The sequence below is a fragment of the Ornithodoros turicata genome, chromosome 2 (genome assembly GCF_037126465.1).
Source record: "Ornithodoros turicata isolate Travis chromosome 2, ASM3712646v1, whole genome shotgun sequence".
Taxonomy (NCBI): Eukaryota; Metazoa; Arthropoda; class Arachnida; order Ixodida; family Argasidae; genus Ornithodoros; species Ornithodoros turicata.
In genome coordinates, this window is record NC_088202.1 from 102,740,441 (window position 1) to 102,753,505 (window position 13,065).

Sequence of the window (13,065 nt, forward strand, 5' to 3'; positions counted from 1 at the left end):
GGGGGTCCAGGGGTCCGGACTCCCCCTCAATTCCAGATTTGAACATAGGGTTCAATGGACCAATCCCAGCACTTGGCACTTGTCCATAGCGGACCCCCCTCCCTCGGGAAAATCCTAGATACGCCCCTGCTAAGTAGCTCACAAGGGCCAAAATGTTTGAGTGGTTGATTCCCTATATACTAGCACATTATCCGCCTGCCAGGTGAAACCTTTCTTCAATTCTTTTAGCACAGATTTCGCGCGTGCTTTATCAATGCTGGAGGGTAGAAGATTAAAATCGAATTGATCGGGTTCCGGTTTGGGTGCCGAATGGACGGGTTCCAGAGGAGGAGGACGATGATAGTGAGCGTGCTTGAGCAAGTAATAGAGAGCTTCCAGTATTTTGCCCACTTTTACGTCGTCCGAATAGTTGGATTTCAGGACTTCACCTGTTTCTATTCTGTGAGCCATGACCGATGGCTTTGAATATCGCTCGCCCGGCGACTCCCGCCACGAGACTTGAGAGCCCTGAGAGGAGCAGTGGAGGTATGGGAATGGGACCACCTCGTTGTCCCCTAATATATTTCTTCAACTGCTGGGGGCGCTTATGAAGTGACTTGTAAGCGAGGAAGCGGATGTTTTTTTGTATTTCTTCAAGTTTTTATGAAATTCCGTCGAAAGTGGGACATTTCCGCGTAGAATGTTCAGACAGATTTTCGAAGGGATTCGAATGTTGTCGCAGCTGAGCTCTTTAAGTAACTCTGCACTGTGTGCCGGTTTGCTGGTAGCCAACACTTTGAGGAGCGTGAGATGTTTTCTAAGGTCGGTCATTTCGCGGGCGCAAACAGGAACTGCCGCTCGTGAGGTAAAATATCCGATCGCAGGCTACGGGACGGAGGTGTTTGTGAGTGAAGATCCACAACTAAATAACCCTGCGCCTTCTCCGTCGCCTGGTTATATGCGTCGACGAAATAGGAGAGCCCCTGTTTCCCGAATACTTGACGTCCGAAGGTTTTGATCTGTTGCACGGACCGAGCGTTCCGGAACAATACGATATAACTGGAGTTCAGGGATATCGTTTGAAAAGCGGCATTGTGATAGAACAAGGCTTGTGTGATCAGGATCACAGACACCTTCGTATGGCGACCACCATGCACAAACAGCGACTCTACCTCGGATAGAACCCTCTTTTCTGTAATTTGATCGTCAATAACTATGAGAGTGGGATATTGTTCATCCCAATCTGTGGGTATTCTGTCCATAAACTCCACGTCGTCGAAATCATTTTTCCATCCAGCTGCATACTTTCGTATGTAGAGTACCTTCTGCCGTGCAATACTAAATAACTCGAGGTGTCTCATTATATTCTGCGTGAGCGCTGTCTTGCCACACATGGACGCGCAGGAGATGAGAATTCGAGCGGGGTGCTGGAACTGCATGCGCATCGTGGAATAACTTGAGCAGACTGTGTAGCGAGGTGTGATGCGTCTTTATTTTCACCATAGCTCCTAGCGCGATTGATGATCGTCTCCAGGAATCTTATTTCTTCCTGACATAGTTCCTGAAGCTCGCGCAGTGATTGCTCCCCGTAAGCCGACAGGTACTCGTCCAAGATTTCGCGTATGATGTCCCGCAACTTGTTTGTGGTGAAATAGCAGTGCGATATGTGGCAACACATCTCGACGACGTTCTCTCGCTCGTGTGGCGCCTCGAAGTGGAACCACGTGGAATTGATGCACCTGAGTCGCGCCATCTGGTGGTGCTCTAACGAAGTAAGTTTGGACATCTGAGATAGATCCGCAGCGGGATCGCTGCCGAGTGCGCCGCCGTCGGTGGGCCAATGAGGATCAACCAGTCAGATGGCTTATAAGTGTAGAAAGTCTGCAGAGCCAATCTGCGATCTGTAGGCTTAGAATTGGCCATTCAGAGCCAAAGGCTTAGCATGCACCAATCATCATGAGGCAGGTGAAGCAGTGCCAGCTCATTAGCATAAAGACGCAGAGCTAGGCCAGCCAATCATCGATTAGTGGGTTTCGAATGCACCAATCCGCGTGAAGGGGGCCGCTGATTAGCATACAAAGGCGCGACCCATTGAGCCAAGCCAGCTGATTAGCATAAAGGGGCGGAGCTACGGTCAACCATCGATCAGTGGGCTTGGCGTGGGCCAATCACTGTTAAGGAGCGGAGCCAAGCCAGCTCATTAGCATAAAGAGGCAGAGCTAAAGGCGGCCAATCAGCGATCAGCGTGAAGGGGCGGAGCCAAGCCACCTCATTAGCATAAAGGGGTGGAGCTACAATCAACCAATCAGCGATAAGTAGGCTTGGCATAGACCAATCAGCGTGAAGGGGCAGAGCTACAGTCGACCAATCAGCGATCAGTAGGCTTAGCCTGGGCCAATCAACATGAAGTGGGCGGAGCTAAAGGCGACCAATCAGATGGCTTTGGAATTGGCTTGTGTTGGATTAGAATTAGATTGTGTTGGATTAGAACTGGATTTTGCCTTAGAATTGGATTAGAATAGGATTGGAATTGGATTAGAAAGAGGTGGTTCTTATTAGTCTTTATTCCGTACTACTAACATCGCGTCCAAATGTGTGCGCAAAATGGGCGAGAGTGCACCAGGGTAAACCGGCGACAATTTTACTGCCTTAATGTTGCAGCGTTTTTGTTTTTCTCCACATCAGTCGAAAACGATTTCCCCCACAGGTCATGCAAGCACAAGGCATCAAAACCGGAGTGGAGTATTTCCGACATCTACGTAGTATCTTATATGGTGATCAAGGTTACAACATGGGTGCGCTGTTCTGGCAACTCAACTCAATCTGGCAAGCACCGTCATGGGCTTCTATTGGTAAGTCGCTCATGTGTGATTGTTCAAAATCTGTAATTGAAATTTTCGAAAACTCCTACCTCTACCCACTAAGCAGTGTGGTACAGCCTAAGGGTCATGTCACCCTATTACAGGCATGCAAGGTCCTTCTTTGTGAGCTGTGTCGTTCACGTTCGTCCAGTTTGTGACTTCTTTGCAGCGCCTAGACCTTTGCTAAATGAACAATCCCCCCCCATGGTGGTTCACCTAATGTGTCACAAAAGTCCACCGACTGTCAACCCCGATTCATCGTCGTTCATCGTCTCGTCGTCAGGACACATCTTATTCCGTCCATTATGCCTTGGGGTAGTGGGCCGCACCTGATGTAGCGAATTTTTCCATTCATCATCACTAATTTATCTGTTGTTTCTGCTTTTTCCTCGATAATAATGTCTTCGGGCGACCGAAGACACCTCCTTTCGACACTCTTTCGCCCAAGGTGCGGGCTCAGTGGAACACGACATAGCTCACTCTCTTCTCTCGGATGGAGACCCCACGCTTTCTCTTGTACTTTCTCCGCGATTACCGCGCCCCTTTACTGCGCTCTTTCACCGCATGAGGCTCAACGTTGCCTTTACACCTGCCTTTCAACACCGTCTCGGCTACACCTCGTCTTCCCTCTACCCCACTTGTGGAGTGCACGGCGACCTCTGCCATGTCATCCTGGCTTGTGGATAATATCACCACGAGCATGCGCTGATGGAAGTTTCTATGCAACGTATTGACAAGCGGCCGTTCAACCTCGCGAAGATCCTCGGAACGTGGTCAAAGGCTGCCCACCAGGTGCAAGGCCTTCGTCTTCTTGCAGAGCACTTCCACTCCACCGGTCTGGTGACGGCTCTCTGAAAATGCTCCCCCATCATCATCCCTCATCCCTTCCCAATGCGCAGTAGGGCTGTGTACCGCTTCAACGGCGGTGAATCGCCCACCTCATCATCATCCAATGTATGTGTGTTATCTGTTGTCAAAAAAGTCCATCAAAAATATACTATAAATACACTCGAAAATTGTGTGACCAACGGTGTTTACCTAGTGCTACATTTGCGGCGTAAGTAATTTTACCAATTTTTATTGAAATAAATTAGTGAAGAGAAGTAACTTTTTGTCGTCATAATAAGGAAACGCATCGCTGATTTGCCCAAAAATAAGCTGCCTAGCACAATTGTAACAGCTGGAAAAAATGTCCGAAATCGATGAAAATGATTAAACCCTGAGACAAGGAATACACACAGACACACACAAACATATTTCTATTTTTCTTTTCTAATTCCAACTCCAACTCCAAGAAACACATTCTCAATCGTCTGTGTATTTCTTTTCTCGGGGTTTAATCATTTTCATCATGTATCACCAGTTAGCCTGCGTTTTGACTCTTAGTTCGATATTGGTCGCTTGGAAAGCGTGATTCCTTTGCCGCGCTCAGTTATCCGTCAAGAAGCGACGGAAGGAAGGTGGCCCGCCTCTTCCTGTTTCCTTCTAGTTTTAGAAGGAGCTTCGCATCGAAAGAGAAACTGGAGGGACAAGGGCCATGCTCTTCTCGCTTCGCTTCTTGTCGGAGAACTGAGTGCAGCTCAGCAATTGCGCGTCTGATTTGAAAGTGAACATGTTTGATACGAATCTGTATGGTTGGGTTAAACTCAGGGGGGGAGGAGGTATACATTTTTGTTGATGCCTGTGACACTTTAACATCCTGCATGCATATGCAAAAGGTTGAAGCTAAATTGCCTGCGATAGCGTGAATTGAATAGTTCGCAATTAAAATATTTTGATATGGTATACATTTGGTATGCATTTTATTCGTCTGTGAATACTATAAATACTTCCTACTTTCCCAACTATTTCTGTCTTGGGCTCATTTGTTTTTAACGTGTATCGCTTCCAGAACATCTGTTCATCCATCTCTGCGCATGTTTTTACGTGCTACTGATAAAACAAGCCGAAGCCTAATCAGTGCAAGCAAAATGTGTGCCCTCTTATTGAGCTTGTCACTGATGGCTTGCTGGCTTAAAGGAGGTAAGAACTCCTATCTGCAGGTACTTAGTTAGGGGTGTAATATGTGTAATATTGTTCTTCTACGTTTCGTAATTCTATTTATTGTTCAATACTTCTCCTTCATAACGTGTGCAGCGTTAATAGAAAAATGCACATTTTTTCGGATACAGGCGAGTATATGTCATCCAGATAATCTGGTAATCCAGATAATCGTTCTCATGCCATCCGCCATCCTGATACCTCTATCCATTGTTACGTCATTTGAAGAACTGTAGCACCCAATCAGACGCCAACGCGGAGATACACATAGCGTTCTGTTCTATACTCTTAACAATGATGGTGGTGCTGGTGAAAGGGCTCCGTCTCATAACAATGAGGGGGGGGGGGGGTCGAAGTAGCTTGCCATTGTTGGCCGCACTCAAGTGGGCATCGTCATGACTATAGCCAAAAAAGGGGGGGGGAGAGAGTTGACGAGTTCAAAGTGAGGCATAGGCAGGATGAACGATAACAATGAACTTAATCACATAGCAGGCTTCTAGCCAACCATCATCTCGAATGACAATCCGGGATGTCATCCGGGATGACATCATTGTCATTCGGGATAATGGTTGGCTAGGAGCGTGCTATAATATGTGGTGAAGATACGGACCTATCGGATTCATTTATACAAAAGGTGTCACAGCCAAGAAGTTAAAATCGCCGTTTGGAGCCGACACAGTCGGCGAGCTAGCTTGGTAGAGTTCACAGCCCCTTTAAAGCCTAATGACTGCAAGTATTATGTGTGTTCGCCTATCAGGCGTACCATTATCCCCGAGCCATGTTGAGCAAATGACTGTTGACGCAACGTCGATGCTGGCAGGAAACTTCACGTCTGTATGTCGGTCTTCATTTCTCTGGACTACTGCGCATCTGCGGCTTGTACCTTTTGGGTCCTTTTGACGCGTTGTCCAACGCCCGAAAACACAGTAACCCAGTCCCGCGCCTGAGATTTTACGCATTGCATGCACCATTTCGTGGATTGAAACTTGAAACACGTCGTTCTACATCTACCGTTATAGAACTTTGTGTTCATTTCCCATGCACACACGAAGTGTTCATTATCTATAGTACTGTTCTTATACGTATACCATTCAAATATCAACCGCGGAAACAGAGCTGCTTGAGAATGACTTCACGGATCTAGACCTCAGCCCTAGAAATTTAAAAGGTTTTTGTCTTGGTTTTACGCAGAATACGGAGGCAAATGGAAGATGCTCCATTATTTCGCTCGCCTGTTCTTCAGTCCGCTGATTGTGGTACCATTTATCACCTCCTCGACTAAGGAACTGCAGGCTTACGTCGTTAATGATCTTCGCGAAGATTTTCCAAATGCTGTGCTTCACATTGATTCATACTCCTGGGGGAACTTTACTCCCGTCCACAGGTTCAACGTTGTTTTGGATGTGGTACGTACGTGGCTCTTTTTTATTGTCATTACTTTTTTGTTTTATTTTGCGTTCTACATCCGACGAATGTGTCCTATGCAAGTATATCCCTACAAGCGAATATGGGAGTTTTTGAAATATGCTTTCTTATAATACTCAGAGTCACTGTGCAAAACAAAAAAAAACATGAAAAAGACATTTGAAATCATAGCCAGATATTTAGAATTGAATTCTAGAGCAAGCACTTTCGATACTACTAACTTACGGTTTCTGACCTGCCAAGCGATTCGAGATGGAACTTACGAATTACGTTTTACCACATCGCAAAACATTCCGCTACCACCTTTATCTCGGTATTACACCTTCGTGACGTCCACCAAGGTGCTGTGACGTCACCATACGTCACCGTGAAACCGAAACTGCATCCGAACATGCCGTTCGATTTAGTCGTTTATCTACCGGACAGAATTTTTCATTTGGCATGTACACGTACCGTAGAGTCGACAACAACCCTTATCTCAGAATGGGTCAAAACCTTCGCACTGTCCCCTTACAGTCGTCGTCGCTCCCGGGAGGCAAGTGATCAGTCACTTCAACCACGGTCCCTCATGCTTCAACCTTTGGGTATGGTGGTATTCTCCTACGCGAGTCCTTATACGGGTGACTGTCTGTGCACAAGGGTGCTGGAGAGATCCTCATTCTCAATGCAGGTCGATGCGGAGAAAGCGGCAGATTGTACCACGTGTCGGCTACTGTAACTTTGTCGTAGTCACCGGAGCGAGAGAAAAAAAAAGCTGTATTCTGTGTTTGCAGCATCAGCCGTATACCAGACTGTCCCCGGCGTGTGATTACGTACGGGGAATCGGTCGCTAGAGAGATCAGCCGTCGCACTCGGCGACAGACATCACCACGACTATTAAACACGTACATTATGACCTGATATTTTTTTTAATCACGCCGACGATCCATATAATTGACGTGCATTGCAATGTGAAACGTTGCAGGGGTGACATTTGGAAATCTCCGCGTGCAACTTCAACGTCATATCTGTCAATCGCACGAAGATTGTCAGTTATTTTTATTGTTAAAATTAAGTCCCGAAAAAGTGCGAATTTCTGGGTTTTCATAAACGCCTCCAGTTCATGGAAAGATAAGAGTCGTGAGCACGGTAGGGACCAGTATTTATCGATATTATTACATAATATTGACAGCACAAAGATGAAATTGAGGGAGCAAGCTTTTCAGCAGTGATTTATCCAGTCCCCCCTACACCCCCCTAACACCCCTCTAATTTTTTCACCTGTGTACCCCCTACAGGGGGTGCCTTGCAATTTCAGCTTTAGACACATGTCGGTAATGATATATTAAGCTGTAATGATGTAACTATAATAATGACTCCCCCCACCCAATTTTTTCCAACACCCCTACATGCTTGGGATTCTGGATAAATCACTGCTTCTCAGGCGTGTCGACCTCTCCTAGGCTTTGATGCGTACCGCCTTACCAATCGGTGGAACTCTCCTAATAATGTGTGCAGTCAATACATCCATATATGGAGACGTGCTATCTAGAGAGTCATTGAACGTACAAATTAGGTCCCGCGCTGACGCCACATATCGCAAACACAACGGAGTTGGTCTGCATTGAAGGACTTATATGCTAATTAAAAAAAAAGGTCATTATAATTTGCTCACTTTTCTGCAGCCTCGGGAAAGCTCAGTCCGAGCGTACGAATCAGGGTTACCTGACTTTATGAACATGACGTCCTGTACCTCTGCGACGTGCTTCGTCTGGTTTACACTCACAGACAAAATGGAACGACCTCTCGGACCTGCAAATTATCTTCTTCCCGAGGATCCCAAGGATATCCAAGGATTCAGGAATGCCACACTTACAGTAAGTGTACAGCGTACGTTTATGCTATACTGTCTAAATCAGGTAGGTAATCAGGTTACCCGTATACCAGGCATTAGTATACTGACCTTTATCAAAGAGAAATACCACAGCCCAGGCAATGTCGTGTGGTTAGTCATTTGGTGTGGGACAATGTAAGAGCCGCGATTCATCATATTCAAAAGAAATAGCTAATAAGTAATAATAGTCATAATAATAATCACCTACTTACAAAGAAAAGTATCTACGAAAAGAGACAGGCTTCTTCAAAGCACACCACTTCTGGGAACACGTGTTATAGTGAGTGTAGATCTAGCATTTACATGTCTCAAGGACATGTCCATGGACACTCTCGCATGTCCGAAGTGCACCAAAAAAGAAGTAGAAACGCGTCGAACAGTCTAGGCAAGACATTTTACTGGGTTCCACACTTGCGCTCTCCCAATCCCCTGTATCACATTGGAAGACATCCTGTACCCGCAAAGTCCTACACACACATTCGTCGGAGAGCACGGGATGCGTTGCTGGCCTTCGTTTCGTCCGTAAAGACTGTCTTAACTTCACTCTTTTTTTCTCTTTTTTTTTTTAGTTATTGAACGTCATCCCCCACACGCACACTTCCGATTTTCACCAAACGTTGTAGACTATGTTCAGCAGCTCTCACTGACACAATATCTAGGTAAAACGTCTAGCTGGCAGCACTGCTGTACTGAGAGAATAAATGTGTCCCTGACATTTATGTTAAACACACACCTCTCACCGGAAATATGCTTCAGAGACTGCGCTCTGCGATTCGTGTATGGTCAAAGCATAACTATAGTTATCCATGCCTATAGTTATAACTATAGTTATCGAGCCCTTTCACCAGCACCATGCCGCCAATAAAGTGTCGACCTCTGTGGCATAATGGGACGCTGGATGGGGTAACTTTTCCAATAATCCTGGTGGTTACCGCGGTACAGAGAGGAGCATCCCAATGACCAACTACTGAGGAATGCTCGGATGTTTTCTGTGGGGGGTAGTTTTCTTGGACCACACAATCCCACAGCAAGAGGGTTAGCACACCCCTCCCTCTCCTGTGCGACAATCATCTCTCACCTCCCTCTTTCACTCTCCCCTCTTCTCCCTCCCCTGGGTGCACCGAGCCGCCACTACAGAGCAGGTTGACAGCACCTTCCCCCTACATCACCCCATCCACCCACCCACCCATAATGGGAGGTATAGAGTCCCGACGAAGGCCTATTGGGAAGGGGATGTCGCAACTGTTAACAACCCGTTGTTTTTATGCTGTGGAGACGTTTTCCTGGACGCTGTAGGGGCCCGACCTCTCTGACTACATACCACGCGGAACAGAACGGGCGCTGACGGGAACATATCCAGGGTCCTAGTAGCGGACACCTGGAAATGTTATGGAAGTATAAAATGCACAGTCCTCCACACAAGCATGATCTGTATGCGCGAAGGCTCATCTGAGGACCCGTGATGTGACCCACTGGAGACAACGGCCCACAGAACTCGCTGCATGAGCAGAGGTGCAGCGGTGCCGTGTTATGGAAGAAAACATGGAACGATTATTGTTAGGGGATATAGATATGTTTGTTTTTCTGTCGTCCAGAATAATCTACCACTAGTAATATACTTTTTGTTCTGTCATTTTTAAAGGCAATTAGCCATATGCGCCTTTTACATTATCTTTCCGTCTAGTTCTACAGTTAGATTGCTTTTTTGGTATTTGGAATACGCCATAAATGTCGGCTCGTGCAGAGATAATTCCTTTTCTCCTCTTCAGATAACCAACGTAAGCGGCCCGTTCGCCTGGAGTAACGGCTTGAACAGCTTCAGTTTAACCCTAGCCACAAATTATATTGCCTTGTTTGTCTGGCTGGATGCGCACAGCGTCACTGGCTACTTCTCGGACAACGGATTCGTGATGTTGGAACCAACAATGGGCCTGCACTTCTTTACACAAGAACGTATCACGTCGGACTACCTCAGGGCTGTGATAACGGCAGTCTCCCTTCCTGACACTGCCACAGCCAGCGCATCACACGGAGAGCGCGGGAAGCAATGATATTGTTATAGTGCTCTGTGGAAATGCTGTTGTGTTGGCATCATCAGACTGAAATTGAACAGATATAATTTTTTCACCCATGTGTCTATAAATATATTCATGGTGTAACAAATGAGGATATCAGAAGATTCCAATGTGTTAAAATATTCGCTCTTGCCGGTGCAAGAGCGAATTCCTTTGGTGTTCCGTTTGAAAACTGAACCGAAGGATGTCGCGCTAGATATCTCCATGAGAACCAGCCTACACGTACGTAAACGTAACAATATGGTCCCTGAATTCAAAATACGTACTGTAACTGCTTACTTGGAAAATGAAAACACGCAATCGAGAGTGTTGTCGTCCTATCGCCCTTCGTCCGAGGCTACACCATACGCCTTTGCAGAGGAAAGGGAGGTCGCCCATCTCAGCTTTCCAAAAGGACCGCTTCGTAAAAGGAGATTCTCCTTTGCCATGTGTCACGTCACGCAACGCCTTTCCGTTAGGTGTCCCTCTGTGTGTATTGTGATCAAGTACGAGAACTACCTATGGAAGTAGCCCTTTTGCATCGACTCTATCTTACATATCAGATAACAACGCTCCCAGGGGGAGATTGCTTTTTGTACGTGTCCATACCATGCGAACAATCCTGAAACTCTGCTACGGGGTCGCTACGGGGGCAGTATACAGTCTTACCTAATCTTACTAGAACTTTATATGCCACTCACCTTGATCATGATCAAAGAGTCGAGTTGAGGTAAGCCAGCGGCGACACCACTCCACAGACCCGAACAATGACTGCTCACGGACAATATGTGCACGCAGCCGGGCTCTCACTGCCTGGAAAATAGACATCTGGGACACCGAAGGACAGCCGACACTTGCGAATCCAAATTTGGAAGCTTATTTCAGAGATCAGCAATGATAACTGCTTCCGCTCTGCGCGTACTACCGGCACCGGATCCAGGTACATTACGGTGACGCAATCGACTGCGGCGCGAGACACCCATATCCGCAGACTTTTTAGGCTCTCTTTTATTCTTCTGGCACGTATTTCGGGTACTATTACAGGTCTCGGTGACTGTGAAAATCCCTGCACAGATGGCATTCAATTGAAACCGATAGAGTACTAATGTACTAATTCTAGACCCAAAAGAACAAGTCTTGACTCGCATCTAGGCCGACATGTATTACTACAGGATGTCAGCTTCCACGCCATAGACAGTGCAGTTTAGGGAATTTAACCGACCCATTTTCAAGAGAGGCGAGGGTGTACGGGCAAAATTGAGCCGTAGCCGGTGGAGAAGGGATTCTTCTTTGACTGCCGTGGCAAGCGACGACAAACTCCATCAATGGGTCGATAGACGGTAGGAATGCGTTATAAGCCGTAGTTTCTGCACGGAACTGCGGGGCACATGTGGCACAGCGACGGCAAATATGTAGACGGCATGTAGAGGCTGTAAGCGGCAGACGCGCCAGGGCCGAAGTGTCATCAGACCCAGCGCGTCTTGCTACTGCGTCTGCTCGGGTGTTTCCATACAGGCCTATGTGGCCAGGGACCCACTGGAACATGATGTAGTGACCGGTGGCTAAGATTTGTTTGAATTTCTCTCGATGAATTTCTGATTGAATTTCGAGATGACGACAATATATCTAATGATGCCATGCTGTCGGTAAGAATGACCCACGTTTCGTGCCCTGATCCGACAATATGCTCCAATGCTACCTGGATACCGAGCAGTTAGGCTTCTGTCGAGGACATTGTATATGGGAATTTGAAAGCATGCCCCAGGTCTTCATCCTTGATGTAGAAAGCCGCGCTCGAACGATCATGTGCCACTCCATCAGTGTATACATGGCGACTTAGTTGGTGTCATGAGGCGAAATGCTCCAGTGTGAGCTGGTGGGCCGCGACTGTGGGGACGTCTTTCTTTCATTGAAGACCAGGGATGATAGAATAAATACAGGGTCTTTGAAGAGTCCACGTCGCCGGTGCATAGGATGGCGTAGACGCGGGAGAAGGAATGCTCGCTTTCAGACGGGCAATGGCACTGCCAAAAGCAGACGCCGTGCAGTCCTTATCAATGCGACATAGTGGAGCGGGTGCCGTGTAACGTAGCGTGTACAAGCGCGAGGGTATCCCCGTCCCGCATAATGTGAACAGACTGCTTTTGCGCCTCTGCCAAGACAGAGTACGTCTCCGTTGTCCTGGCGACTCCCAACGGACTACGGGCCTGGTATTGTGGATCCTGTTCTTGGGTTCGACTGAGAGCATGTAGAATGCGTAAGCTATACCGCAATGTACCAAACACCAGGACTTGATGGACACGATAGAGGTCAGAGCATGATGGGCAAGGATGCACCAGCAATACGCCTGAGTACATTTACGCCTTGGTAACAAGCAGCTTCACATGATAGGACCACTTCAGGCCACGGTCAATTGTAATACCCAGGTATCGACAGGTCGTGGCAAAGGTCAGGGTTGAGCCATCAATGAAAACGGGTACTTATGGAATTATCTCACTGAGAATGCCGCAATGGCAGGCGGAGACATCGCCTGTCTCCGCCTTAACTTGTTTAAGGTTAACTTGTTTCTGGGGATTAACAGGATTAACATAGTTGTTCTGAACCACCATGCTTGCCACTACTTAGAATGCGCGTTTTTCACCTGAGAACTGAAAGAAAATGTACGAGAGTTGCCGCGGTGCCCAGGTTACGGTATTTCCTTCATACCCAACGGGAGAGGGGGAAGGAGCACAGTGCCGCCTCATGCGTCGAAGATGAGCTTTAACTTGCGGAAACAAAACAAAAACAAATGTATCGGGTGACTCTACCGGAACTGGCCTTATCTTGGGTTGCA

The 13,065-nt window shown here is 47.1% G+C and overlaps 1 protein-coding gene across 5 annotated transcripts in view; it reads left to right on the forward strand.

The window, feature by feature from the left end:
• Positions 1–10,341, forward strand: part of LOC135385866 (beta-mannosidase-like) — a 92,305-nt gene extending 81,964 nt beyond the window's left edge. For all 5 annotated transcript variants that reach the window (XM_064615437.1, XM_064615435.1, XM_064615439.1 and 2 more), the window contains 4 exons: positions 2,687–2,831; positions 6,072–6,286; positions 7,970–8,161; positions 9,948–10,341. In XM_064615437.1, coding sequence (XP_064471507.1) covers positions 2,687–2,831; positions 6,072–6,286; positions 7,970–8,161; positions 9,948–10,229 — 834 coding nt within the window. In that variant the 3' untranslated portion in view covers positions 10,230–10,341. The remainder of the gene's footprint in view (positions 1–2,686; positions 2,832–6,071; positions 6,287–7,969; positions 8,162–9,947) is intronic.
• The last annotated feature ends 2,724 nt before the right edge of the window (positions 10,342–13,065 follow it).